The sequence below is a fragment of the Oncorhynchus masou genome, chromosome 1 (assembly GCF_036934945.1).
Source record: "Oncorhynchus masou masou isolate Uvic2021 chromosome 1, UVic_Omas_1.1, whole genome shotgun sequence".
NCBI classification, from domain to species: Eukaryota; Metazoa; Chordata; class Actinopteri; order Salmoniformes; family Salmonidae; genus Oncorhynchus; species Oncorhynchus masou.
Genome location: NC_088212.1, coordinates 29,548,395 through 29,573,215, shown reverse-complemented (window position 1 = coordinate 29,573,215; position 24,821 = coordinate 29,548,395). Strand labels below are relative to the sequence as shown.

The window sequence follows — 24,821 nt, the reverse complement described above, 5'->3', positions numbered from 1 at the left end:
ACTTTTTTATTGCATATTCCAGCTGCTGGTTGGTGTGGCGGCCCAGTTTGGGGGCCTTCTTTGTCCCCGCAGGCTTGGCGGTATTGGTGACCTGGATCTATTTCCTGTGCACTGTGTTTCGCCTGAGGCACCGAGTGTCCAAAGAGTGCCCAAGATTCTCCCTGTCCTCCCCTGTGGCTGAGAGCCAGCCAGCCCTGGGTGGCAGCACCAGCCTCCTGTCCACAGACTCTGTGGTGGGGACCATACATGCTGCGTTGACCCCAGAGGACCAGTACACCCTGAATGTTCAGTTCCTGGTGCTGGTAGCCACCCACTTCCTGTTCCTGGCCCTGTGGAGCTGTGGAGCCATGGCCATGTGGCTGACAGGGCGCAGCAGCCTATTGTTCAGCTGTCTCTATGGAGTAGCTACCACCGTGTTGGGGGTGTTCCTGGTGGTCCACCACTGCTTCCGACGCCTGGACGTGCAGGCCTCCTGGCTAAGGTGTTGTCTAGGAAATCGGCTCTCCCAGCCCATACCAGTCTATACGCACACCTGCACCACTGTGAGTGGGGTGCAGACCACCTCTGAACAGGGATCCCAGATCTTCATTGGCTGCCATCCTCCAGGGGATCCCCACAACACCTCATCAGCCAGGTCCTCCTCCACCCCCAGTGGGATCAGCAGTGTGGGCCCTGGGCCCTGTAAACTTACCAACCTGCTGCAGGTGGCACAAGAAAATACCAACAATGCCACTCGTGCCCCAGCAGGCATCAACACCAGCACCAGTACAGACAATAACAACAAGCAAGCTAACAACCTGCTGCCCACACTAGGCTCTGTAGCCCCTGTCCAGCCTCAGAGGAGGAAGGTCAGTGGCAGAACTAAACAAGGGAGCAGTCAGTATCACCACCGAGGTGAAGGCAGAGGTCACTACCGTCTCAAAGCCATGAGGACTGGTGGGGGAGGGGGCAGTATGGGAGCACTGGGACCTACAGGTATAGAGCAGCACAACACTGCCCATCCAGCCCACAAACAGGCCACTAGTGAGAATGGCAGTCTCCATCACAGCCACTCTGAAAGCCCAGCCAGCCCACTAACCAACGGTAATGGTAGGAGAGTGGGGGGGACAGTGACCACCAGTCCCTCAGAGGGTAGTGACGGGGGCAGCAGTGGCAGCCGTAAGCCCTTCCCTCTGCTCCCCTCTGTGGCCAGCAGGGTGGCCATGCAAGGTAATAGGTGCAGCGCCAGCCGAGACAATCTGAAACTGGCAGTGGCTGCAGAGCGGGAAGCTAAGCGCTGCTCCTACCCTCTGAACAGTATCACTACCACTGTGCCAGGGGCTGCCCCTAACGGCATCATCAAGAGCTCTGTGATAGAGCTGGAATTGGACACAAGTTGTACAGACCATTCCCAGAGCTCTGTGGGCATGAAAAGTATGTGGAAGAGTGAAACTACAGTGTGACACTCACTCTCTCCCAGCAAATGTCCACAGTGGACCCTGGCAATATTTGATATGACTGCTGTTGTTGTAGTGTCCTACACCTATAGAGACAAATCCTGATCTGAGATCCATGTGTGTAAATCCCCAGCTAGCATATAACGTTCTGAGAACTATATGTTTCTTATAGAGCTTGGTGAGAGCATGGTTGTCCTATGGTTATTTGTATAAAACCTTCCCACAACTTTCTGCAAATGGTGCAGGATAGTTGCTTGTCTTTGGAACATTCTCAGCACATTCAAGGAGCTTGACCAAAAAAAGGTTATTTTCTTTGTATTTCATTACTTTAAGAGAACTTTCAAACATGGTTACATTTAATAAAAATGTTGGTAATGTTCTAGAAACATTCTCCAACTGGTTTGACATTTGAAATGTTCTCAAATAGTTCAGAAACTTTAAGAAACAATGTTCTTCTGTGGGAATTTCAGTACTTGAGCATAATGTTTCCTTCAGGTTTCGAATAAAACATAATTAAATCTAAATGTAATTTTCACATGCTTCGTAAACAACAGGTGTAGACTAACAATGAAATGCTTACTTACAGGTCCTTTTCCAACAATACAGAGTTAAAGATAAAGATAGAAAATCAAAATAGTGTCATGGTTATATTTAAGGTCATGTTCTCAAATTGTTCCAAGAACGTTAAGAAACAACGTTCTTCTCTGGGAATGTCATTACCATAGAATAACGTTTTCTACAGGCTTCTTCAAGGTTCTAATTAAAGTAATGTTCTCAAATTGTTCTGAGAATATTAAGTTAACTTTCCATAAAAAAACACAAGAAAACTTTAGTAACGTTCAGAAGAAGTTTTAAGAATGTTATTGAAAAACATGTATTTCCATTCATCCGCATCAATGAAACTCTTTCTATCCTTTATCTTGTATCTTGTGTGTTCAGGTGTGTTGGCCTTGCCCACTAATGGGCCATACCCGAGTGCTTCTTTCCCTGTCAAATGGGGTCCGTTTGAATAGACTAAAATTAAAAGCTTTGTACTCGTAAAAAAACATGGCATGCTTGCTCCATCCGGGTGGCGCAGTGGACTAATTCCATGAATAGAGAACGTAAGATTATAGGTTTGAATCTCACTGATGCATCACAATAAAAAATAAATGTTTTTGCATGATTAATTCCTAAGGAAATGAATTTCCATGTGTCCTATCTGTGCTTGGAGTTCAATAAAGTTGACTCAAAATAAGCTAGTTGTGTTGCTAAAAGTCTTATTGAAACATTCAGTTAACGTAATCCAAAAACCTCCAGATCACCTATAATTTCCGTTCTCAGAGCGCTGGGTGAGACTTTTGTACATTTCATTTAAATAATTGCAAAGAACTTCAAGTATCACTTGTGGATCTCAAATTGGGATTCAGCTCATGATGAGGTTTTTATTTTAAATGTGTAAAGGAGATAGATCATGGGGTTGTGTTGCTTCTTACTTTTGCTTCCATCACAGTGATGGTATGGGATGTGTACTTTCATCTCTGTCACTTATGAACTGTTTGTTGGGTTTGCCAGGAATTCAAGGCCTGTCTTTTGTGTACCTAAAATACTCATTTATTCACAGGAAGTTTTACAAGCTAAGTCTAAAATTGACATAAGATGTTGATGTTGGATACCTTAAAGGGGCAATTTGCAGTTGTATTCTTTTCTGTGCATATCAACTATAGCATGAAATGGAATCTGAGATTGTCCATTTCTACAGTACGGCTGTGCATTGCCTCTGTGAAGAATCCTTTTGCTCTTATTATGTTGACTTGTGCGTGTGTGTGTGTGTGTGTGTGTGTGTGTGTGTGTGTGTGTGTGTGTGTGTGTGTGTGTGCTTCCGTGAATGTGTTTGTGTGTGAGATCCTTAATCTAGGATGAGAGAATGCAGTTTGTAAAATAATATGTTTTTACTAAAACTCGGATTCAAATACGCATCAGCACTGAGAGGGAACTTCTCCCCTTCATGACCAGGTTGGACAAGTATCAGTGTTTGGATAAAATGAACTAAGAGTGACGTTTCTTTGACCCTGGCATGTACTCGGAAATGTTCCTGGTTATTTTTCATATGAACTGCCACATCCTTCTTCCTTTTTCCGTTTTCCCTTACTGGCCTATGTTCAGTTTGGGATACAAATGTACTGTAACATTCAATTAAACGGAAACAGTGCTGTTCTGAATGACCAGTTCAAAAACAGGGAGGGATTGGGTTGTGGGCTGTGGAACGCTGTCAGCATGGCCTCTACCCTTTAAATATGTCACTCACTGCTTCAAGCCACACCCACCAAACGGAGAAAACGTACCTCAAAGTCTGTTCAAGAACGTTGAAGAACAATTTGGGGAAATGTGTCAATCAGTACAAGTGGTTCCACAGTGTACCAAATGTTCAATCGAACTAAACGCACCCCTGTGCTCTCACACCCTCGGAGTTTCAAATCTCTGGATTTACACTTATCTAAACACTGCCCCCTCCAGGATTTCAAACATCATTGTTCTTGCGCTGACAAGTCAAAGGGATACATCAGTAAAACCACGTTCAGTTTGTCATCTGCATCAGGAGACTATGTTAACGCTTGTTAAATTATGTGGTAAATGGCTCTGATTTCTAACACATTAATCAAGATACAGTAAGTGCTTACTGACACCCCCCCCCCCCACGCACCCCACACATACACACACACACACACACATTTACCTCATAAACTAATGGCTGAGAAGCTTGTTAAAGTAAAAATCAACTACTTCTACACTATTTTTTTCTGTTAATGTACAAAGCTCAGAGTAAAGGCAAAATAGATTATGACAGAACTGATTCATGTTATCTACATAATTGCCTCATGTTTCTTCACACACTTTATCATCCAATATTGTGTAAAACCATATTATGCTATTTTGATCTTGAGTATTCTTTCAGGGTGTGTAAGAATGCAACAACTCACTGCATCTTAGATAAGCTCCTCTAAACAACTCCAATGTGTTCAGGGAATCTATTATGCCAAAGAATTTTGTAGAATAGCAGAGCTTACCTCAATATCAGTGTTTAGCAAATTGGATGCATTTCATAGATTGTATCCTTATTTGAGGTCCTGAAATCTCCCTTTGAGTTCATGTTAATAACTCAATCTCACAAAGCTCAGATTTGTGATAAGTACAAAGCAGTGGTATCACATGCGTGAATACATGTATTGTATTTAATTGTTGAGGGGATGTCAAACTGCTAAACCTGCGATAGTGGCTGGTCACAACATGTTTATATAACCTGTGTCTGATATTCATGAGTTTACCTTCTACAACACGTTGTCACTGGAAGAAACAACAACTTCTTATTCAACTTATTTACATTAGGTATTAAATGTCAAAATGTGCAAGAACACAATGATAAAATGTGTCATCTTTTCACTCATGGTTACCCAGATTTACATTTCATCCATTTACTAACATTCATCACATTGGTGATAGGTCCCTAAATGATTTCCAAGTTTTGTGTCCACTTTCATCTCAAATTGAAAAAGGGAGATTTCAAAATGGTGTATGTATATTTATATTTTAATTTGTCACAGTGACATCAGAATGAAATGATTGTGACAAATAACTGTTTTTAATTCAATAATATATTGTTCAAGAAATTCAGACTGTGCCTTATAGAAAAAACTGATGCAAAATAATAAAAAAATACAACTTCGTATCTTGTCATTGTTCTCATACTGATGGTGCAATTATGCTTCTCTGATATGAGCATGAGATGAATGCGAATGAAGAAGTCTGAGACAAACTCAGTTATTGCTGTCTGCAGACTGTCTTGAGTATCAGCTGTCTGCAGACTGTCTGAGTATCAGCTGTCTCTGAGGCCTCCGTTAATATCGTTCTGGTATAATTTGTGACTTCTTTACCCTGTCTGTTCAACAAAGCTGAAACGTTTGTCACAATTTTTTTTTTTATGACAATTTGTTCCGTTTAGTTTACCAAGAAACAGAGCAAACGACAGAAATTCAGTGAGGCTGAGGGTGTAGGAAGGTCATCATCGTCCTGGGGATTCAGGGATTGTAAACTGATCCTAGACCTGTGCCTAGTGTCGAATAAAAGACTGCGTAATTCACGTTACAATGGCACCAGCACAACTGTCCAATCACGGTAGGTCTTTCATTTATTGACGCAAATCCTTACCAATCAGATAGGTTGTTGGAGAGTATGGGCGGTAAGAATGGTTGATGAGGAAGTTTATTGTTCAACAATGAAACAAGTCAAAACAAGAAGAGAGATGCTGTGAAAAGCAAGTATTGCAGTCAGTGGATAGCCGTTGTATTACTAGTTTACCTTTCTATGACATAGCAGAGTATAATTAGATTGTCTGAGTTTATTTTGGGGGGTACGTTAGCAAGTTATTGGTGATATTTAATCTTTATCTAGTTATAGTAGCTAGATACCCAGTAACGTTAGGTTAGTAAGGACAAACACATATGCGTTGCATTAATTGACCCTGATAGCTATATAAGGTCGGCTACATTATTCAGACTATCCTTGGCATAGTCACCGTTTGGCCTACGTACGTGGACGGTGTTGTACAGTGAACTGGGGAGGCGTGTCAAGTGTTACGACATAATCAGCTCGAGTCGACATTATAGAGGACGACGAGCTACCGTTTGGCGAGTCAGTCTCTTGAAGTGAGAACAAAGTCGTTGTGATATCTTAAAACCTGCAAAACTAGTATTTTTGTAAAAGCTTAAAGCTTTGAAAATGTCTTTGGCTGACCAAAGTCAGCAGTGGTATCCCACAAGCGTACAGGTGACCGTGTTCCAAGCCAGGAATTTGAGGATCAAAGGAAAGAATGGAACCAACGATGCCTATGCCATCATGCAGGTGGCCAAAGACAAGTTTTCTACCTCGGTTGCCGAAAAATGTGTCGCACCGGTATGGAAGGAAGAGGCAACGTTTGACCTGCCACTGTTCCACCATGGCAATGCTGAACGCTGCACACTATACATCATAGTAATGCACAGAGCTCTGGTGGGACTGGACAAGCTCCTGGGACGAGCTGTGATCAACCTACTTGATCTACACGATAACAGCGCCCGCAAAAAGACCGAGTAAGTAACTCTCATGTTGTTTGAAGCAAAAGGATCTGTGTGTGGAGTCATGGAGCTGGTGGGAAAGCAATCTGATTATGTTGAGTCAAGACAGTGAATAGCCTACTTGAGTTGATATCTGAACCCAGCCTAATTATTAACCTAGCTGTTTGAGGAATTCCCTCTGAAAAGAGTGGAAGTAGTTGGGAAATTCCAGCTCATTAGTGTTATTAACTGTGAAGCCTACTGTATCTCTGGCATTCACAGCTGGCTCAGGTAATGCTTATGGTCTGGCCATATCTCATTAAGAGGAATATTGACCAGTGTCTACATTCCTGACATTCCCCATGTTCCTACAAGGTTATTTAAAGCAGAGGGTTAATCACACCATCACACTGACATGTTGTTGAGCTGGGATCCATGGATGACATTCACAACAATGATGGGATAGGCCCATCATAATGGGTGTAACGAGCTTCATAACAAAACATGGTAAACCATGAATAATTCAAGAACAATGTACACACCCTTGCCTTATGTAATAGTGTTAATTTAACAGCCACTGTTTTCTAGACTGAAGAACACTGGTTTTAATATTTAAGACTGCTGGCTGGCTTTTGAATTGTAGGCTATTTGTCAATTGCTGTTGTTGAGGGCAGTGAGTGACTACTAGTCATATGGTTGTATCTTCCTGTGTAAAATGTTCTCTGTTTAGGCTGCCACACGAGCAGCATTTGTACAGTACTTCCATTACCTAATTCACATGCTTATTATACACTCATATCTGGAGCCTTATCTAGATTTTACTGAATCGGTTTGTATATCTTTTGATAACAAAGTTCTCTCTACTAGTCTTTACTTTCCTTCTCACTTGCCTTTTCTTGCTCCTTCTCTCCAACACAGAAAGGGTATTGGATGTTGCTGTTTGTTTCCCCTAGCAGTGCATGGTGTTATATTACTGACCTACTTTAGTGTAATGCTGGGGCGGCAGGGTAGAGCGTTGGACTAGTAACCGGAAGGTTGCAAGTTCAAATCCCCGCGCTGACAAGTTACGAAATCTGTCGTTCTGCCCCTGAACAGGCAGTTAACCCACTGTTCCTAGGCCATCATTGAAAATAAGAATTTGTTCTTGACTGACTTGGCTAGTTAAATAAAGGTTTAAAAAAAAAATGCTGATAGGTCAGGGTTTAATGTTGAAGTAAGGCACTAGGATCTCCTGCATGGGAGCTCTTTGTCCTCTCTCACAATGTAGTAGAATATTTTCTCAGCATGAGACAAAGTTAAATGATCTGACACCAAATAACACACCATGTTACTGATCATGTTCTGGGTATGGCTCTGAACATGCGCCATCACTGTTCTTAGGCCTATTAGTTGAAAGAGCAAGTTCCAACTTGGATATACAAAAATGTGGAGGCACTACTGACAACGGTATTGGCCTATGTTTGGTGTGTCCTTATCCACATTGGAAATTGGCTTAGCTGTAGGCCTGTTTCATGTTCATGAGATGTCTAAAATATAATTAGGCTATTTATCAACACCAAATTCATCATGAAATGGGCCTATGTAATTGTGTGCATGACGCAAGAGGTTTACTCTTTTCTTTTTATATATTTTCTGTATTTCTTTCAAAGGCACAACCGATCTTCTGTCAATAAACAAATCCATACTGTTTAGTCTGTCATGTTAGTCATTAGTAGTCTTGGGAAGTATACTGAGGTATTTGGAAATAGCCATGGGATGTTTTTCAAAACTGTCAATACCATTGACACTTTATTTGCAGTTTTTCAATACATTTTCATATTTGTAGTTACTTTTTAAGTAAATCCCTGCAGTTAACTTGTGCAATATGTTAAAAATACGTCTTCATTTGACCTGTCACATTATTTAACATTTTGAAGCTTACCACAGTTCCCTAGAACATTTGAGCCAGTCACATGTTTGTAAATGACACATCAGGAGAAAACGGGACCAGGTGAATCCAGCTGTGTAGACGGGGGTCGCTTTTTATATTCAAAGTCAAGTTTTCCTTCACAGAAAATACATTGGTGTAACACATTTGGCAGAAAATGGCTTTATTTTAATCAGATGACGACAAAGAGCAATGCCATTTGGCTGGCAGCCTCACAAGTAAATGAGTTTACAAAGAAACAGAAAGGTCTTTTGGCAAAAACTATGCATGGCCATCACATTTCTAATGTTTATCATAGAAAGAATGTAGCCAGCTACATTTCCTAATGTCTTGCTTAGTTTTTCTCACATTTTACCAGAGAGAAGTATGCGGCTACACCCAGAAAAGTAGTTACAAATCAGTCAGAGCGCTGTCTGCTGATAGAATGCCTGTGAATTCTCACCTGAGAATATTAGTCTGATGAGCAGACATGCCACACAAGTATTTTTAGGTCTGCGTTTGCAAAACGCAGCAAGATATATATTTCTTATGCATTTTTTGGGGGGGATGCAGAATTCAGCATTTAATGCAACCCTTAAGTTTAACTTGTTACTAATCTAAGTGGATTAGTTAAGGTGACTCTCCATTGGCTTGTTTGTTCCTCCCCCCTCTACTCAGAGCAGGCAGGCCCATTGCCCTAGTGACTCCAGACTCCACACAGGGTATAAACATGCTGCTCCAGAGCCAATACTGTTCTTTCTTCAGACTAGCATCTATCAGCTTTGTTTATTTGCACAACGTCTCTCGTTCACATTCGCTTGTAACTCACCAACAATGATATTCGGTAGCTCGTGTGTATGTACAGTACCAGTCAAAAGTTTGGACATACCTACTCATTCAAGGGTTTTTATTTTTTACTGTTTTCTACATTGTAGAATAATAGTGAAGACTGAACTACGAAATAACATGGAATCATGTAGTAAGTGCCTTGATGGCAGCTTTGCACACTCTTGCCATTCTCTCAACCAGCTTCATGAGGAAGTCACCTGGAATGCATTTCAATTAAATGGTTTGTTCAAAGTTCATTTGTTGAATGTCTTTCCTTAATGTGTTTTGAGCCAATCAGTTGTGACCAAGGTATGGGTGGTATACAGAAAATAGCCCTATTTGGTTAAAGACCAAGTCCATATTATGGCAAGAACCGCTCCAATTAGCAAAGATAAACGACACTACATAATGACTGACCATGTCTTAAACTAAATCTGGAAAATGTCAAGAACTTTGGAAGTTTCTTCAGGTGCAGTCGTAAAAACCATCAAGCGCTATGATGAAACTGGCTCTCATAAGGACGACCCAGAGTTACCTCTGCTGCAGAGGATAAGTTCATTAGAGTTACCAGCCTCAGAAATTGCAGCCCAAATAAATGCTTCACAGCATTCTGCAGCGATGCGTCATCCCATCTGGTTTGCGCTTAGTGGGACTATCAATTGTTTTTCAACAGGACAATGATCAATCACACCTCCAGGCTGTGTAAGGGCTATTTGACCAAGAAGGAGAGTGATGGAGTGCTGCATCAGATGACCTGGCCTCCATAATCACCTGACTTCAACCCAATTGAGATGGTTTGGGATCAGTTGGACCGCAGAGTGAAGGAAACGCAACTAACAAGTGCTCAGCATATGTGGGAACTCCTTCAAGACTGTTGGAAAAGCATTCCAGGTGAAGCTGGTTGAGAATGCCAAGAGTTTTCAAACTGTCATCAATGCAAAGAGTGGCTACTTTGAAGAATCTCAAATATAAAATCTATTAATTTATACAACACTTTTTGTTTTTGTTTCTTTTGTTTACATGATTCCACATGTGTTAGTTCGTAGTTTTGTTAAAGACAAAGCCTGTGTCAACTCTTGACTGGTACTGAATGTGTATAACTTGATGAGCTGGATTGCATGTCTTTGCTATTTTTGTTTGCATTTGTTAGCATATTTAGCTACCAGCCTTATTGGAAATGTGCGATTTACTTGTGCTAATTTTATTACTATTCTGGTAATAGATGCTCAATGGGCATTTTTGAGTTCTTTGGCGCCCCCTTGTGTACTCACCCGGTAATACCGTAAATCACAGGATAAGAGAAAGACAGTATGACTGTGTCAATCTGGATACTGCCCAACCCTAATCATTAGATTGATGTGACATGTTAATCATTATACTTCAGAGAAGTCTGTGCCTCTACCACTTTCTCAAAGAGAACCGGTCCAACAGGACAGACCACCACTCCTCTATTAGGGCCAGGGTTTTCTATTTCTCTGTAAACGCTATCACATGTATCTTATCAACTCGTTGTTCCTTTTAAACTCATAACATCCCTTCACTGATGTGTTCAGCCCAACTAGTACTACATAAACAGAAGTTGGTAGTTGCTGTTTTACTTGGCATGGCCCATTTTGGGAAGAAGATTAGTAATGCTTGGAGAAGTTTTAGCACAGCTTTTATTAGCCTACAGTTTATGAGTCCTGTAGTGCTCTGCTGAGCTTTATGGAAGGTGTGCTAGGTTTTCTCCCATGCATGTTTCCTGACTTTTCCTGCAGGATCATGTCTGGTCATGTTTGTTTTAGTACACCAGTAACAGGGTAATGTTGCACTTAACTTTTACATGAACCACATAGAATGTCTGCTTTTTAAATAACAGCTACTCTTTGTTTAGCTGTGCATGGTCACTACAAATTACCAACTAACCTGTACCCCCCGCACATTGACTCGGTACCCTCTGTATATAGCCTAGTTATACATTCACAGTATTAGGCAAGACTGCCTTCTCTTCTTGTGCACCAGACGCATGGAATAATCTATGATACATGCTTCATCTAGATATGTTAGTGCCACAGAATTAATTTAAAATATTGATGGGAGTCTGTTACAGAGGAGTGTAAATTATTATTTTAGGCTGGATTATGTTGTATCTATTGCATTGATTGTTGCTGCTGCCTTGGCCAGGTCTCCCTTGAAAAAGACTTTGGTTCTCAATGGGATTTTCTTAGTTAAATACATTTATTTTCTTTTTGATTAGGTTTTTCTTTTTACTTTAGTTTATCTAGTAAATATTTTCTTAACTTGATTTCTTGAACTGCATTGTTGGTTAAGGGCTTGTAAGTAAGCATTTCATGCAAAGGTCTAAAACTGTTGTATTCGGTGCTTGTGACAATTGATTTGATCACTGCCCAGCAGAGTACAGAACTTCAGCTGAATGCATCCTAAATGTAGGCACATAGGCTAATGATCTACCATGAGTAAAATGTGACCAGCTGCTGTCTTTTGTTTTCCTTGAACCTTTTCCTGCTTATGGATGGATGATGTCATCAGGGAAGAATGCGTGTACTGCTCACTAGAGCCCCAACTTATTTTTTATTTTATTTTACCTTTTATTTTACTAGGCAAGTCAGTTAAGAACAAATTCTTATTTTCAATTACGGCCTAGGAACAGTGGGTTAAGTGCCTGTTCAGGGGCAGAACAACAGATTTTGTACCTTGTCAGCTCGGAGATTTGAACTTGCAACCTTTTGGATACTAGTCCAATGCTCTAACCACTAGGCTACCCTATCACAACTCTGACCCTGTGAATGCTTTCCTGGTCTCAGCTGACCTTAACCTGGTTCAGTGAGGACACTGGATTTAACCAGGGAGTTTTAGCCTCTTGGCTGCCTTTTTATAAGCCAGTCCAAAAAATGTTTACTTCCATTTATATGATAACTTAATTAAATATGCAAAAAGACGAGGGCATACTGCAAGTCACTGAATATGCAAAACAAATAAAAGCCTATTGCAAGAGACTTGCACTAAACTTGCTCCAGGATGCATTGGATGTGTTTCTCTGGTCTTGGAAAGGTGAGAACTCACCTGGGGGACAGTCTGTGAAGCTATACTTTGTTACCTGTCTACTAATTTACCAACAAATCTAGCAGTACTTTTGTTCAATGCAGTCTCTGCAATCACAGAGACTCAGTGTGACAGGGCATACTAATTGCTTGTTTTGTCATGGTTATGGTAAAGGCTCTCAAACACTTCTGCCTTTCCCTTGTTCTGAGTAGGCATAAACAATGTGCCCAACAGGGAGGAGATGGGGGCAGAGGCAGAACAAAGGAGTAATTGTCTGCTTTATCTGTTTGACCCAGTGGTTGCTGGAACAGGGTGCATGCCAGTCAATGGCATGTATGTGTCTGGTCTTCACTTAAGAGATGTATACACAAAGCAAAGGACACTTATTTGAACTGCAATTCGTTTACAGCCTATTTACGTCAACACTAGAGGAGCTGGATCTATTCTAGGTCCTGACCTCAAACTGTTAGAAATGTCATAGGTCTGTCCTTTTTTATAGTTCCGCATGTTTGACCACAATTTCTGTAAATCTGATTTCCTGGCAAATTGTGATGATGTTGAAAAGGTTTTACCTAGGGGCTAGGCTAATTCAAATGTCACTGGTTGCGTAATAAACAATTCTGGTCATATTTGACCTTCAGTAGTTTTAATTGAACAGGAGGATCTAATCTTGTTCTTTCTCTGTCTCATTTTCAGTTGGTACAAACTGCTGGATAAGAATGGGAAGGAGGACAAGGTCAGAGGGGAAGTGATGATGGACATCCAGTTCATGAGAAACAACTTAACAGCCAGCATGTTTGACCTTTCCATGCAAGACAAACCACGCTCCCGCATCGGAAAGCTCAAGGACAAAGTGCGTGGGAAAAAAAAGGACAGCTTCTCTGACTCGGCCTCTGCAATAGTGCCCTCTTTCAGCCAGGTAGTCACTGACAGCGAGGGAGAGGCTGACTCTCTCTCAGTGTGCCCAGTGTCCCCTGGGGCCAAGAAAAAATCCAAGCTCAAGTCCCTCTTTGCCCCTAAATCCAACCTGCAGCGCAACGTCTCCCAGTCCATGTCCACACTGGGCACTCTTCCTGAGAAGAACGCATCCCTCGGTGGCAGTCGCTCTTCTGGCCTCAATGTGGATTCTCCTGATGGTGAGCTCCTTCTATTCAGTTAAACATTTTGACTATCTGCTGACCTTTTCATATTTGAGTAATGATAATTGGCATATTCAGTAACCTCTTTCCATCTACAGTTAAAAAGAAGTTCACGTTCCTGGGCCACAAGCGCACAGGCAGCAATGACAGCAAAGTGTCTACAGGACCTTTTTCTCTTCTGGGCAGATCCAAGCAGAAAGAAGACCCGAACAGCACGTGCATCAACGGCAATCATGTGTATGCAGAGGAGGTAGAACCCATGTCTGGGTCCACCCTCAGCCTTAACAGCTCTGGTCAGGGCTCAGTGGAGGATGTACGAAGCCACAGGCAACCATCTGACGCCGCCGTGGACTCCTTCAAGGGCGCCCCTGTCAACACCTACAGAAAGGAGTCTGCGGATAGGGATAGGGCTCTGCTGGAGCAAAGGCGCCTTCAGGAAGAGGGAGAGAAGAGGCAGGCTGAGGAGAAGAGACATAATGAGGAGAAACAAAGAGTGCAGCTCAAGGTACTGCAGGAGGAGGAACGCAAGAAACAGGAGGAGCAGGAGAGAAGGTTCCAGGAGGATGAGGCAAGGAGGAAGAAGCAACAGGAAGAGGAAGAGGACCGGAAGCGGCTAGCGGAAGAAAGAAGGCGGCTGAAGGCGGGTGAGCTTCAGAGGCTGGGGGAGGAGCAGAGGCAGCAGGAGGAGGCCAAGAAGGCAGAGGAGCAGAAACAACAGGAGGAGGCCTCTGTGACTGAGAGGCTGTCCTCTCTGTTTGGTATGATCAGGAAGAAGGAAGAGCTGCAGCAGAGTGTCGCCAATGAGGTGAGGCCCAACCCATCTCCCAGTCACAGCACCAGAGATTTGGAGGTCCCTGTTCCTGCCCCTCGCCATGCTGCCAACCCATTCAAGAATATTCTCCTCAGCTCAGACCCTCCAATCCCATTTGAGGAGAGCCCGGTGGACCACCAGAAGGGTGTTTGCGGAACCAACACCCCGAGCGCTGCAGTCTTCAACTCCAACCGCACTGCCAAGGTGTCTGCAGTCAAGCCCAGGTAGGTGTCAGTCTGTTTCTCAAGCACTTACAGCTCTTTTCTAACTTGAGATCTGAATAAGTATGTCCAAACATTGCTCAAAACTACTACCAATGCATGATTTTAATAGTGCAGATCTCAAGTTAGGACTAATGTAATGTAGGCCTACCTGATGTTCTGATGGAACACAATGGTAAGTGGAGCTACTATATACACAATGTATTTCACTACAGATCTCGTAACACTAACCAATAACCTTTTTCTGTCTCTAAATATTTCAAAATAACATGAAAACTACAGTGGTGGAATTTTTGACCTCAGAGCCAGCACATGCAAATGATCACAATGACTGCCTTGGTAGCCTTTATCACCCATTTTCCAAACTGTCACTACTGAACTACTGCATTCTTATAACTCTTTTAAAATATTTTTTTTTCATGGAAATTACTGTATATTGTCCAGATTGAACAGCTGTGGTGCTGTTTTCCTCGCTTGATATGATATACAACTGAAGTTAGTACTTTATTATTCTGTTGCAATTGGTTGTCTGGTGACTTTAGTGATCAAATGGTGGTTTGGATCAGGATGAACTAATCTGTACACCAGACCATGTCTCCAATCTATGCTGGCTGCAATTAGTTTCATCTCTTTGTTCCTCTTGATTGTCTTAAGGCTCTTAAAAGCCTGAAAGGAATTCCATTTGGCGCGTGATGAACCTGTTTGGCCGGTGTGCTGATTGGTCTGTAGTGTGGAACCTGTGTGTGTGTGTCTGAAACGAGATGGTATGGTGCAGAACAGGTTGGAAGTGATGACGTGCGCTCGCACAGGGTGACTAACTATACTGAAAATGTCTGCTGGGGGAAACAAGGCTTTGTTTTTCCACTCATCTATTTCTGTTTTCTGGATTTATTTGAACCATTCTTTCCTAATGGTGAGTTGTCCACTCAATATAGCCCAATTCCTTTAAAGGAGAAAAGACTTAGTTTCAATATAGCCTACTCTTATTTGAAATTCAGACATTCTAAATCTGGATTTGTTTACTAGCCTATGTTTTTGAGCTTTTTACAAGAATTATTAAATGGTCCATCCTAAAGTAAATGTAATATTTTTTTATAACTACCTTTTTAAGTGTTTTTAAAAGAAAGGCAATTGTGGGCTTTCCAAATTATGTTGAATTCCATCAAGACCTTACCAGGTGTGATGGTCCCTGTTAATTTTCGCAGTTTCAGACAGGATAGGATATTTTTGTCATAACTGGATTGTTCTTTAATTTTGAAACAAATGAAGACGAACATTTGAAATAGCAGACAGATAAGGCTCTGGGTATACACAATTATCATCATTAGGGCTCCAAATGAAGAACAAAGAATAGAAAAGAACAGACAGCCTGGAAAGAGCACACATTTTTCTGACATTCTTTTCTTGGAAGCATTTGGGGTGCATCATCATATGTGAAGATAAGATCTTGATGGAATGAAACACCACACAAAGATTAGGCTAACTCATGAGAGTTGTGTTGACTATTTCAGCTGTGCTGGGCATGCTCATAACTCTGGTATATTGTGACGGTCAGACACTGACCTCCAAGCATTGTTTTCACTCCTTGGCAGATTGGTGGAGTCTCTGAAGCAGCCTGAAACCCCCAACTCAGACTCCCATAGGCAACAATCTCCCTCCCTGTCCTGCACCGAATCCCCTCTCTCTAGCGTCCCTTCTGAGTCTCCTGATATGTTCTCCAACCTTCACTCCTCCCTGGCTCCACCTAAGACACGGAGGAGCACCTCTGAGTCCCCCTGCAGCAGCACTGAGAACCTGACTGCCATAGGATCTTCCCCTATCGGATCTGAGAGGAAGCGGCAAGCTCCTCTGCCCCCCAGCCCAATTGAACTGCATGGAAATCCCAATGCAGGCTCCAGAAGTGTGTCTGCTAATTGTGGCTCTCTTGTGTCAATTAAGGAGGTTGAGGCCAAAAGACCTCCTCTACCTCTTCCTGACTATGATCGCCTGTTCCCACAGAAGAGGCATGGAGTACAAGGACAGACTCAATGGGACCATATCATTGCAGAAGTGAATCAGAGACAGCAGGAATACACATCTCAGCTCATTGGAGAAGAGATGAGCGTTGATGGCCCAGGCCTGGACTCCCCAGCACCTCCACACAATGACAAATATTTGTACTTGAAGGAGAGGGCAGCAGAACGCCTTAACCAGCAACAGACACAAGTTCAATCTTCATCTTGGAGAGTGGGGCCCAACAGTTCGCCAGCGCTCATCCCCCCTCCCAAACCTGGAGCTGCAGCCCCCCTAGACTAGTGATGGACTCAAACAAAAAGCAAGGCCAGAACACTGCACAGGCTAATCAATCTGTTGAAAGACACAACGCCTTCGTCTCCAAAGTCTTGGGCTCTACCATTCCTATGGCTCAAAGCAGCAACGTACCCTCCGTGAAACCTTGGGAAGATGCAAGGAAGGTGCCTAAAACATCAGTTGCTTTAGCCAGTGAAGGCCATTCTGTTCTCCCAATAGAAAAGCCTACTAGACTTACATTAACAGAAGTTTTGGTGTCAAGTTGTACAGATGAACGTAAAGGACTGCCAAACGCTCTCAAAGAGATCCCCGCAACCAAACCCAGACAAATGTTAACCAGCAAAGAGCCAGTGAGACAAGTGGATCCTGAGCCAAAAGCAGCAGAGTCTACTACCAATGTACAGCAGGAGAACAGATCAGAAATGAGGGCAGCCTCCATAGACATGAGAGTGAGTAGTCCAGTCATGGCAAAGAACACTGAGGTAACTGCTAACAGTGAAAAGCAACTCTCACCTGACTCTGTAGAAAGCGACAATAACAAAAAACAACTGGAACGCTTTATGAAAGAGACATTTTCTGAATCTGACCCTTTTCCCATTGCGGAGGTCCTGCCTAAATACCCATGGGCTCAACCAGAGCAGAGCCACAGTGGAGATGACCTGTTCTCTGAAGGACCACATAAAGGGGACAAGCTTGAAGAACTGGGAATGAAAATTGATGACTTGGATAAACATTTTACGCCAAACAATTCAACAGATCCGTCCTCCAGCTGTAATGACAGTGACTCAGAAAAGCATCCAGAGGAAAAACCAGAAGAGCCCAGTCCTACTTCTCAAAGGGGATTTTCACAAAGGAAAAAGGAACGCGCAGACTTTGACCCCCCAGCATCTCCACTTACTGACAAATATTCCTACTTGCAGGAGAGGGCAGCAGAACGCCTAAACCAGCAACGGACACAAGTTCAGGAAGTTCAATCTTCATCTTGGAGGAGAGTGGGGCCCAACAGTTCACCAGCGCTTGTCCCCCCTCCCAAACCCCGTAGACTAGAGGCCGACTCAAACAAAAAGCAAAGCCAGAGCACTGCACAGAATAATCCATCTGTTGAAAGACACAACACCTTCGTCTTAGCCTCTACAAATCCTATGACTCAGAGCAGAGATGTACCCTCAGTGAAACCTCGGGAAGATGCAAGGAAGGTGCTTAACACATCTGTTTCGTCAGCCAATGATGGCAAATCTGTTCTCCGACTAGAAAAGCCTAATAGACCTAGTTCTACAGATGAACCTAAAGGACTGCCAAACACTCCCAAAGAGATCCCCTCAGCCAAACCCAGACAAAGTTTAGTCAGCAAAGAGCAAGCAGATCCTGGGCTAACATCAGCAGAGCATACCACTGTACAGCAGGAGAACAGATCCGAGATGAGGGCAGTCTCAACCCCGGACATCATGGAAAGTAGTCCAACGATGGCTAAAGCTACTGACTCTGTAGAAAGCGACATTCACAAAAAACAACTGGAACTCATTATGAAAGAGACATTTGATGACCCTTTCCCCATTGCTGAGATCCTGCCTAAAGACCCATGGGCCCAACCAGAGCAGAGCCACAGTGGCGATGACTTGTTCTCTGTAGGACCACAGAAAGGCGACAAGCTTGAACAGAGACTGACAACTGACGATTTGGTTAAGCTTTTTGTGCCAAACAACCCAACCGATCTGTTCTCCAGTTGTAATGACAGTGACTCAGAAAAACATCCAGAGGAAGAAAAGCCAGAAGGGCCCAGTCCTGCTTTTCAAAGGTTATTTTCTCAAAGGAAAAATAAACGAGCAGCACCTCAGCCTCCAGCTAATTTGAGCAATAAAGGAGCCATGGGAAAAGGTGAGCTGGTTAAACAAGACCCTTCACCAAGAGAAAGTGAGACAATCAGGTTAGCCACTACAGGATCTGTCAAACTTGAGCTGCAAGCCAAAAATACTAGACAGAGAAATCTCTATAGTAGAGAAAAGGTAGAAACCCATGCCAGGAAAGAGAAGTGGACAGCAGACCCTTTTACCTTCTCCCGCATGTCTTCTGACCTGACTTCTCCTGAGCCTCCCCAGTCAGTAGGTGAGCCCAAACCCCAGGCAGGGGCTGAGGGTAAGACCCTGCTACGGGCCTGGGTCTCAACTTCTGAGGCGCAGCCACTCACTGTTCTGAGTAGCAATGGAGATCGGCCAGACTTAACACCACTCAGGTGAGCCTAAACCCCTCTGAGGTCATAACCAGCCCTTAGCCCTTCAATGATTGTATGCATTTCACGGCATGGGGGATTTTCTTCTGTTCAATCAATCAACCTATGTCTGTGTAATGGGCAATACGCCTCATGTCTAGTCTAACAATTGTGTATTTGGAGAGATTTTAAGTGTCAAATGTCCAACAAATTGCTGGATAGTTGGGTACGTTGGATCAAAGGGAAGTGTGTCCGTATTTTTGGTTTTGGTGTGAGCATGGGATATGCTATTGAGTTCTCTTTTTTTTTCTTTTTTTTCTTGGGAAAAGTCTTGGTTGTCAGTGCACCTATTCTGATTCATGATGGCACATTGGTACAGTTTTTGTTTGTCATTTTCCCTGGTTTCTGTAACTGGAGTCTAACTGAAATAGACCTCTGTTCATTCCATTTCCAACTAATCTCTTGACTTCCGTGAACAATTGTTATGCTCCACCCTCTTAGTGTTTTCTTTAATCTTGTCTTTCCAGGCCTCACCCAGTGAAGCCCATGAGCTCCATGGAGAGCCATGCTCTCATCAACACCCCAGTGGTGAGAGAGATGAAGACCTATGACCGCTCACTGGAAAATATGAAGGTACTACATGTTCATATGTCTATTTACCTTTTGAAAGCAGTGATAGAATGCTAATATCTGTGACTCTGTTTGCTCCATCATCCTCAGGCACCAGGTAAGGTGGAGAGTGGGCCATACAGCCAGCTGACCCAGGAGGAGCTGATTACCCTGGTGGTGAAGCAGCAGACGGAGCTCGCCAAGAAGGACTTCAAGATCGTTGAGTTGGAGGAGTACATAGACAACCTGCTGGTGCGTGTCATCGAGGAGAAGCCCAGCATCCTGCAAGGCCTCAACTCTCCCAAGCAGGCCCTGTAAGATGTGAGGAGTGGGCCAGGGAACTGTAGGATGGAGGGAAAGATTTAGGCTTCTACTCCAATGTTCCGTTTAGTTTGTGTGGTTTTATATTGCTGTCACTGTCACTTTGCTCATATGCACTTTTGTCTCCATGAGGAGTCAGGCTGAGATTCAACTTCCAGGTTTCTTTCAGAATCCGGGATGCATGCTGGAATGCTTTTTTCTAGAACTAATTAATGAATCATTCCAGGCTACTATTATTTGACCAGCTTTTGCTCTTGTTGTAACACTACGCTACTGGAATTCATTTTATACTAATTTACCGTATGCGCACATTTCTTGTCATTGGGTTGGTACTTTTTTAATCAACTTTTTAAATCGGTCTCCTCTTCAGGCAGAATAGAACTGGATGCCCTCGGTATGTTGATGTCCATGTCACTGATGAAATGTATCTGTCCAGGCCTTTGCACAGTGACTCCATGGTGCCTACAATTCAGTGGACTTTAATTAGCTAGTTATACTTTGATATCTGCTCATCCCAAAGCCTTAACACAGCGCTTCAATAATAAGATGCTAGGGTTTTATTTTGTTGCATTCTTAACTTGATCTTCTTTCATTGTTTTCTAGGGTTATGTTTGTCATTCCTTTCTTTACATTATCATGACTTGCCTTGGTGCTGCTATACTACTTGGTGTAATCACAGGAGTTGATCTAATACCAAATAAAATGGATAATAATTATTGTGGGGCTCGGTACAAGTTCATCAACCTTAATCAGAAAGTCCATGTTGTGTGGTAGGAACATGTCGGATAAACAATGGTCTTCGTGTAGTTAGCTCGTTGACGCATTATTGAACCTGTGATTGGATTCTCGTGGTTTGATTGGAAACCCTCATCAGTCAACATTCCTTACTTCAGTTTCTTGCATTAGTTACCTAATTACTTTAGTTGTTTATCCTACCGTCCCCTTGTTACATTTTGAAGTCATGGATAAATGTGGTTAAATTTGGCCAGCAACCGAAAGGTCACTGGTTCAAATCCCTCAAGGTGGAAAGAACTGATCATCTTCATGAGCAAGGAGAGACCTGATATTCACTTTTTTAAATGTATTTATTTTTATCTACTGCTGTTGAATCACTGATGTACCCACTGTGCAGTCTTTTCTTTCTATTGTTTAAATATTTATGCAAATATAAGTGCACACACCATGTCAAATATTTATGCAAGAGTAACTAAGAGTTTAACTTTGAGTAAGAGCTTCCAATATAATTACATTTTATATGGAAATTGAGAAAATTTACAACTTCATATTCATTTCCAGCACAACCCCAGCATCAACAAACAGTATGTGAAAACCGTGTTTCCTATGTTTTGTAGTAAAAATGAGAGCTAAGTGTTTCCCATTACATCAAACAATTAGTAGGCAATGCCAAATAATTGGTGCACAATGATGTCATTGGAAACCATCTTCCTCCATCTTTACTACTAAACATAGAAATGTGCCATTTTCACATGTTGATGTTGGGGAGCTGCTGGAGATGAGGAATATGAAGTTGAAATTTCAATTTAAGCATTATGAATGTTTCAAAATGAACCTTGTCCCTGTTAGATGTAATGCCTTTGGCACTTTGAAGTGCTTATTAAGCGGTAGGTTTTGACACTGACAATAGCCTTACAAATGGTAAGTCTCAATGTAATCTACTCAATGCATCTTCTGCAACTATGCCTTCGTGTAATGTCATAGCAATAAGAAATCTTGTGAAATATTCACGTCTATGATTGTGCCTTCAAGGGTTTTACACCTAAGAATTTACTTTTTGTGATTACTGTAAGTCTGGATTCCTTAAGAGCTTTTTTTGTTTATACTGCTTTTAAATTCAGAGTATTGTATACACTGATCGTTCCAAATGAAATAAAGTATAAGAAATCTTAATGTTTTGTCATGTATGTTAAGACAGCTGAGAAATGACTTGTGCATGTGCAAGGAATATATGTTTGGGGTCTGTTCAATAAATGCATCACTACCTTTACATTTCTCACAGGTTATTAGTAAAAATATAATATGTTGAATACACATTCTGAAGAATTGGGTAACTTAATCTATGATAACATTGTCTTGCCTTACCTTTAGAGCAGTGGTTCTCAAACTGTGGGGAGGACGGGGTGCGTGTTAAAATATATAATTTAAGGAACTCAGTCCGGCTTTCAATTTACTCTTGAAAGTTGTAATCATCGAATTTTGAAATTGGGTAGTGCATCTTTTGTCATGTCAGTCATTGCATACCTTAGTGCTATTTAGAACTAGCCCGTGTCAGGTAAAACATTTTTACTAGGTTTCTTAACCAATAGATTTCATGTTTGAGTCACTCCTATCACATGAAGACACATTATACATGGCAAAATGTATAGAATTGAAATTACATTTGCTTTAAAACGGCAACATTTTCTCTGCACCCCATGACAAAATGTGTAGAACTACAGGAAATAAGCTTTAAACCTGCAAAATGTTTAATCCGCCAAACAAGGGGGGTGTGAATTGTGTGTCATGAACAGCACTTGTGCCCATCGAAAGATGTGGCGCACGCGGGATGTTGCCCTGCTCTCGAGTATATTCATATTGTAGTGTACTTTCAGACACGTTAAAAAAACAAATAGGTGGGAAATCATGGTAATGAGGTCTCTGACCCACAGACAAGAATTCACAATAAATAACCACAAACCTGTGAATAGAGAGTCCCTCACCATCTCGGGAGCAATGGTCCAAACAAATACATGCAGTGCAAGCTTTCTCATTAAATGTTGAAATTGTACAAACCAGACTGCAGACACTGACAAAACATTTACCTTCAAAAGTATGTGGACACTGCATTAAATGTTTCATTCCAAAATCAAGGGCCTTAATATGGAGCTGGTCCCTCCTTTGATGCTGTAACAGCCTCCACTCTTCTGGGAAGGCTTTCCACTAGATGTTGGAACATTGCTGTGGGGACTTGCTTTCATTCAGCCACAATTGCATTAGTGAGGTTGGGCACTGATGTTCGGGGGTTAGGCCTGGCTCGCAGTCGGCTTTCCAATTCATCCCAAAAGTGTTCGATGGAGTTGACGTCAGGGCTCTGTGCAGGCCAGTCAAGTTCTTCCACACCAATCTCGACTAACCATTTCTGTATGGACTTCCCTTTGTGCATGGTGACATTGTCATGCTGAAACAGGAAAGGCCTTCACAGAACTGTTGCCACAAAGTTGGAAGCACATAATTGTCTAGAATATTATTGTATACTGTAGCATTAAGATTTCCCTTCACTGGAACTGAGGAGCCTAGCCCGAACCATGAACAACAGCCACAGACCATTATTCCTCCTCCACCAAACTTTACAGTTGGCGCTAAACATTGGGGCAGGTAGCGCTCTTCTGGCATCAAATCAAATTGTATTTGTCACATACACATGGTTAGCAGATGTTAATGCGAGTGTAGCGAAATGCTTGTGCTTCTAGTTCCGACAATGCAGTAATAACCAACAAGTAATCTAACTAACAATTCCAAAACTACTGTCTTATACACACAAGTGTAGGGGGATAAAGAATATGTACATAAAGATATATGAATGAGTGATGGTACAGAGCGGCATAGGCAAAATACAGTAGATGGTATCGAGTACAGTATATACATATGAGATGAGTATGTAAACAAAGTGGCATAGTTAAAGTGGCTAGTGATACATGAATTACATAAAGATGCAGTAGATGATATAGAGTACAGTATATACGTATATATATGAGATGAATAATGTAGGGTATGTAAACATTATATTAGGTAGCATTGTTTAAAGTGGCTAGTGATATATTTTACATCATTTCCCATTATTAAAGTGGCTGGAGTTGAGTCAGTGTGTTGGTAGCAGCCACTCAATGTTAGTGGTGGCTGTTTAACAGTCTGATGGCCTTGAGATAGAAGCTGTTTTTCAGTCTCTCTGTCCCAGCTTTGATGCACCTGTACTGACCTCGCCTTCTGGATGATAGCGGGGTGAACAGGCTGTGGCTCGGGTGGTTGTTGTCCTTGATGATCTTTATGACCTTCCTGTAACATCGGGTGGTGTAGGTGTCCTGGAGGGCAGGTAGTTTGCCCCCGGTGATGCGTTGTGCAGACCTCACTACCCTCTGGAGAACCTTACGGTTGTGGGCGGAGCAGTTACCGTACCAGGCGGTGATACAGCCCGCCAGGATGCTCTCGATTGTGCATCTGTAGAAGTTTGTGAGTGCTTTTGGTGACAAGACAAATTTCTTCAGCCTCCTGAGGTTGAAGAGGCGCTGCTGCGCCTTATTCACGATGCTGTCTGTGTGGGTGGACCAATTCAGTTTGTCTGTGATGTGTATGCCGAGGAACTTAAAACTTACTACCCTCTCCACTACTGTTCCATCGATGTGGATAGGGGGGTGTTCCCTCTGCTGTTTCCTGAAGTCCACAATCATCTCCTTAGTTTTGTTGACGTTGAGTGTGAGGTTATTTTCCTGACACCACACTCCGAGGGCCCTCACCTCCTCCCTGTAGGCCGTCTCGTCATTGTTGGTAATCAAGCCTACCACTGTTGTGTCGTCCGCAAACTTGATGATTGAGTTGGAGGCGTGCGTGGCCACGCAGCGTGGGTGAACAGGGAGTACAGGAGAGGGCTCAGAACGCACCCTTGTGGGGCCCCAGTGTTGAGGATCAGCGGGGTGGAGATGTTGTTGCCTACCCTCACCACCTGGGGGCGGCCCGTCAGGAAGTCCAGTACCCAGTTGCACAGGGCGGGGTCGAGACCCAGGGTCTCGAGCTTGATGACGAGCTTGGAGGGTACTCTGGTGTTAAATGCGAGCTGTAGTCGATGAACAGCATTCTCACATAGGTATTCCTCTTGTCCAGATGGGTGAGGGCAGTGTGCAGTGTGGTTGAGATTGCATCGTCTGTGGACCTTTTTGGGCGGTAAGCAAATTG

The 24,821-nt window shown here is 42.7% G+C and overlaps 2 protein-coding genes across 3 annotated transcripts in view; both read left to right on the top strand.

Annotated features, from left to right (window-relative positions):
* LOC135541592 (adhesion G protein-coupled receptor A2-like) overlaps window positions 1-5,125 on the top strand; it is a 65,366-nt gene extending 60,241 nt beyond the window's left edge. Inside the window, 1 exon segment of the mRNA XM_064967904.1 lies at window positions 23-5,125. Coding sequence (XP_064823976.1) covers window positions 23-1,442 — 1,420 coding nt within the window. The 3' untranslated portion in view covers window positions 1,443-5,125.
* Window positions 5,126-5,679: 554 nt separating this feature from the next.
* On the top strand, window positions 5,680-21,785 carry LOC135541578 (rab11 family-interacting protein 2-like). Of its 2 annotated transcripts, XM_064967892.1 has the most exons (5): window positions 5,681-6,541; window positions 12,978-13,417; window positions 13,519-14,455; window positions 19,475-19,580; window positions 19,668-21,785. In XM_064967892.1, the coding sequence occupies exons 1-5, from the start codon at window positions 6,192-6,194 to the stop codon at window positions 19,872-19,874; spliced, it is 2,040 nt and encodes a 679-aa protein (XP_064823964.1). In that variant the 5' UTR covers window positions 5,681-6,191; the 3' UTR covers window positions 19,875-21,785. The 2 variants fall into 2 exon arrangements, with proteins under 2 accessions (XP_064823957.1, XP_064823964.1); XM_064967885.1 differs by lacking the exons at window positions 19,475-19,580; window positions 19,668-21,785 and adding an exon at window positions 16,045-17,261 and having other exon boundaries at window positions 5,680-6,541.
* Window positions 21,786-24,821: the final 3,036 nt, after the last annotated feature.

What these genes read in the sequence shown, in the direction of transcription:
- LOC135541578 (XM_064967885.1), top strand. Translation starts at nt 6,192, where the DNA reads ATGTCTTTGGCTGACCAAAGTCAGCAGTGGTATCCCACAAGCGTACAG. An exon ending in CAATGTGGATTCTCCTGATG is followed by an intron (nt 13,418 to 13,518) that starts GTGAGCTCCTTC and finishes TTCCATCTACAG; the next exon opens with TTAAAAAGAAGTTCACGTTC. An exon ending in GTGTCTGCAGTCAAGCCCAG is followed by an intron (nt 14,456 to 16,044) that starts GTAGGTGTCAGT and finishes ACTCCTTGGCAG; the next exon opens with ATTGGTGGAGTCTCTGAAGC.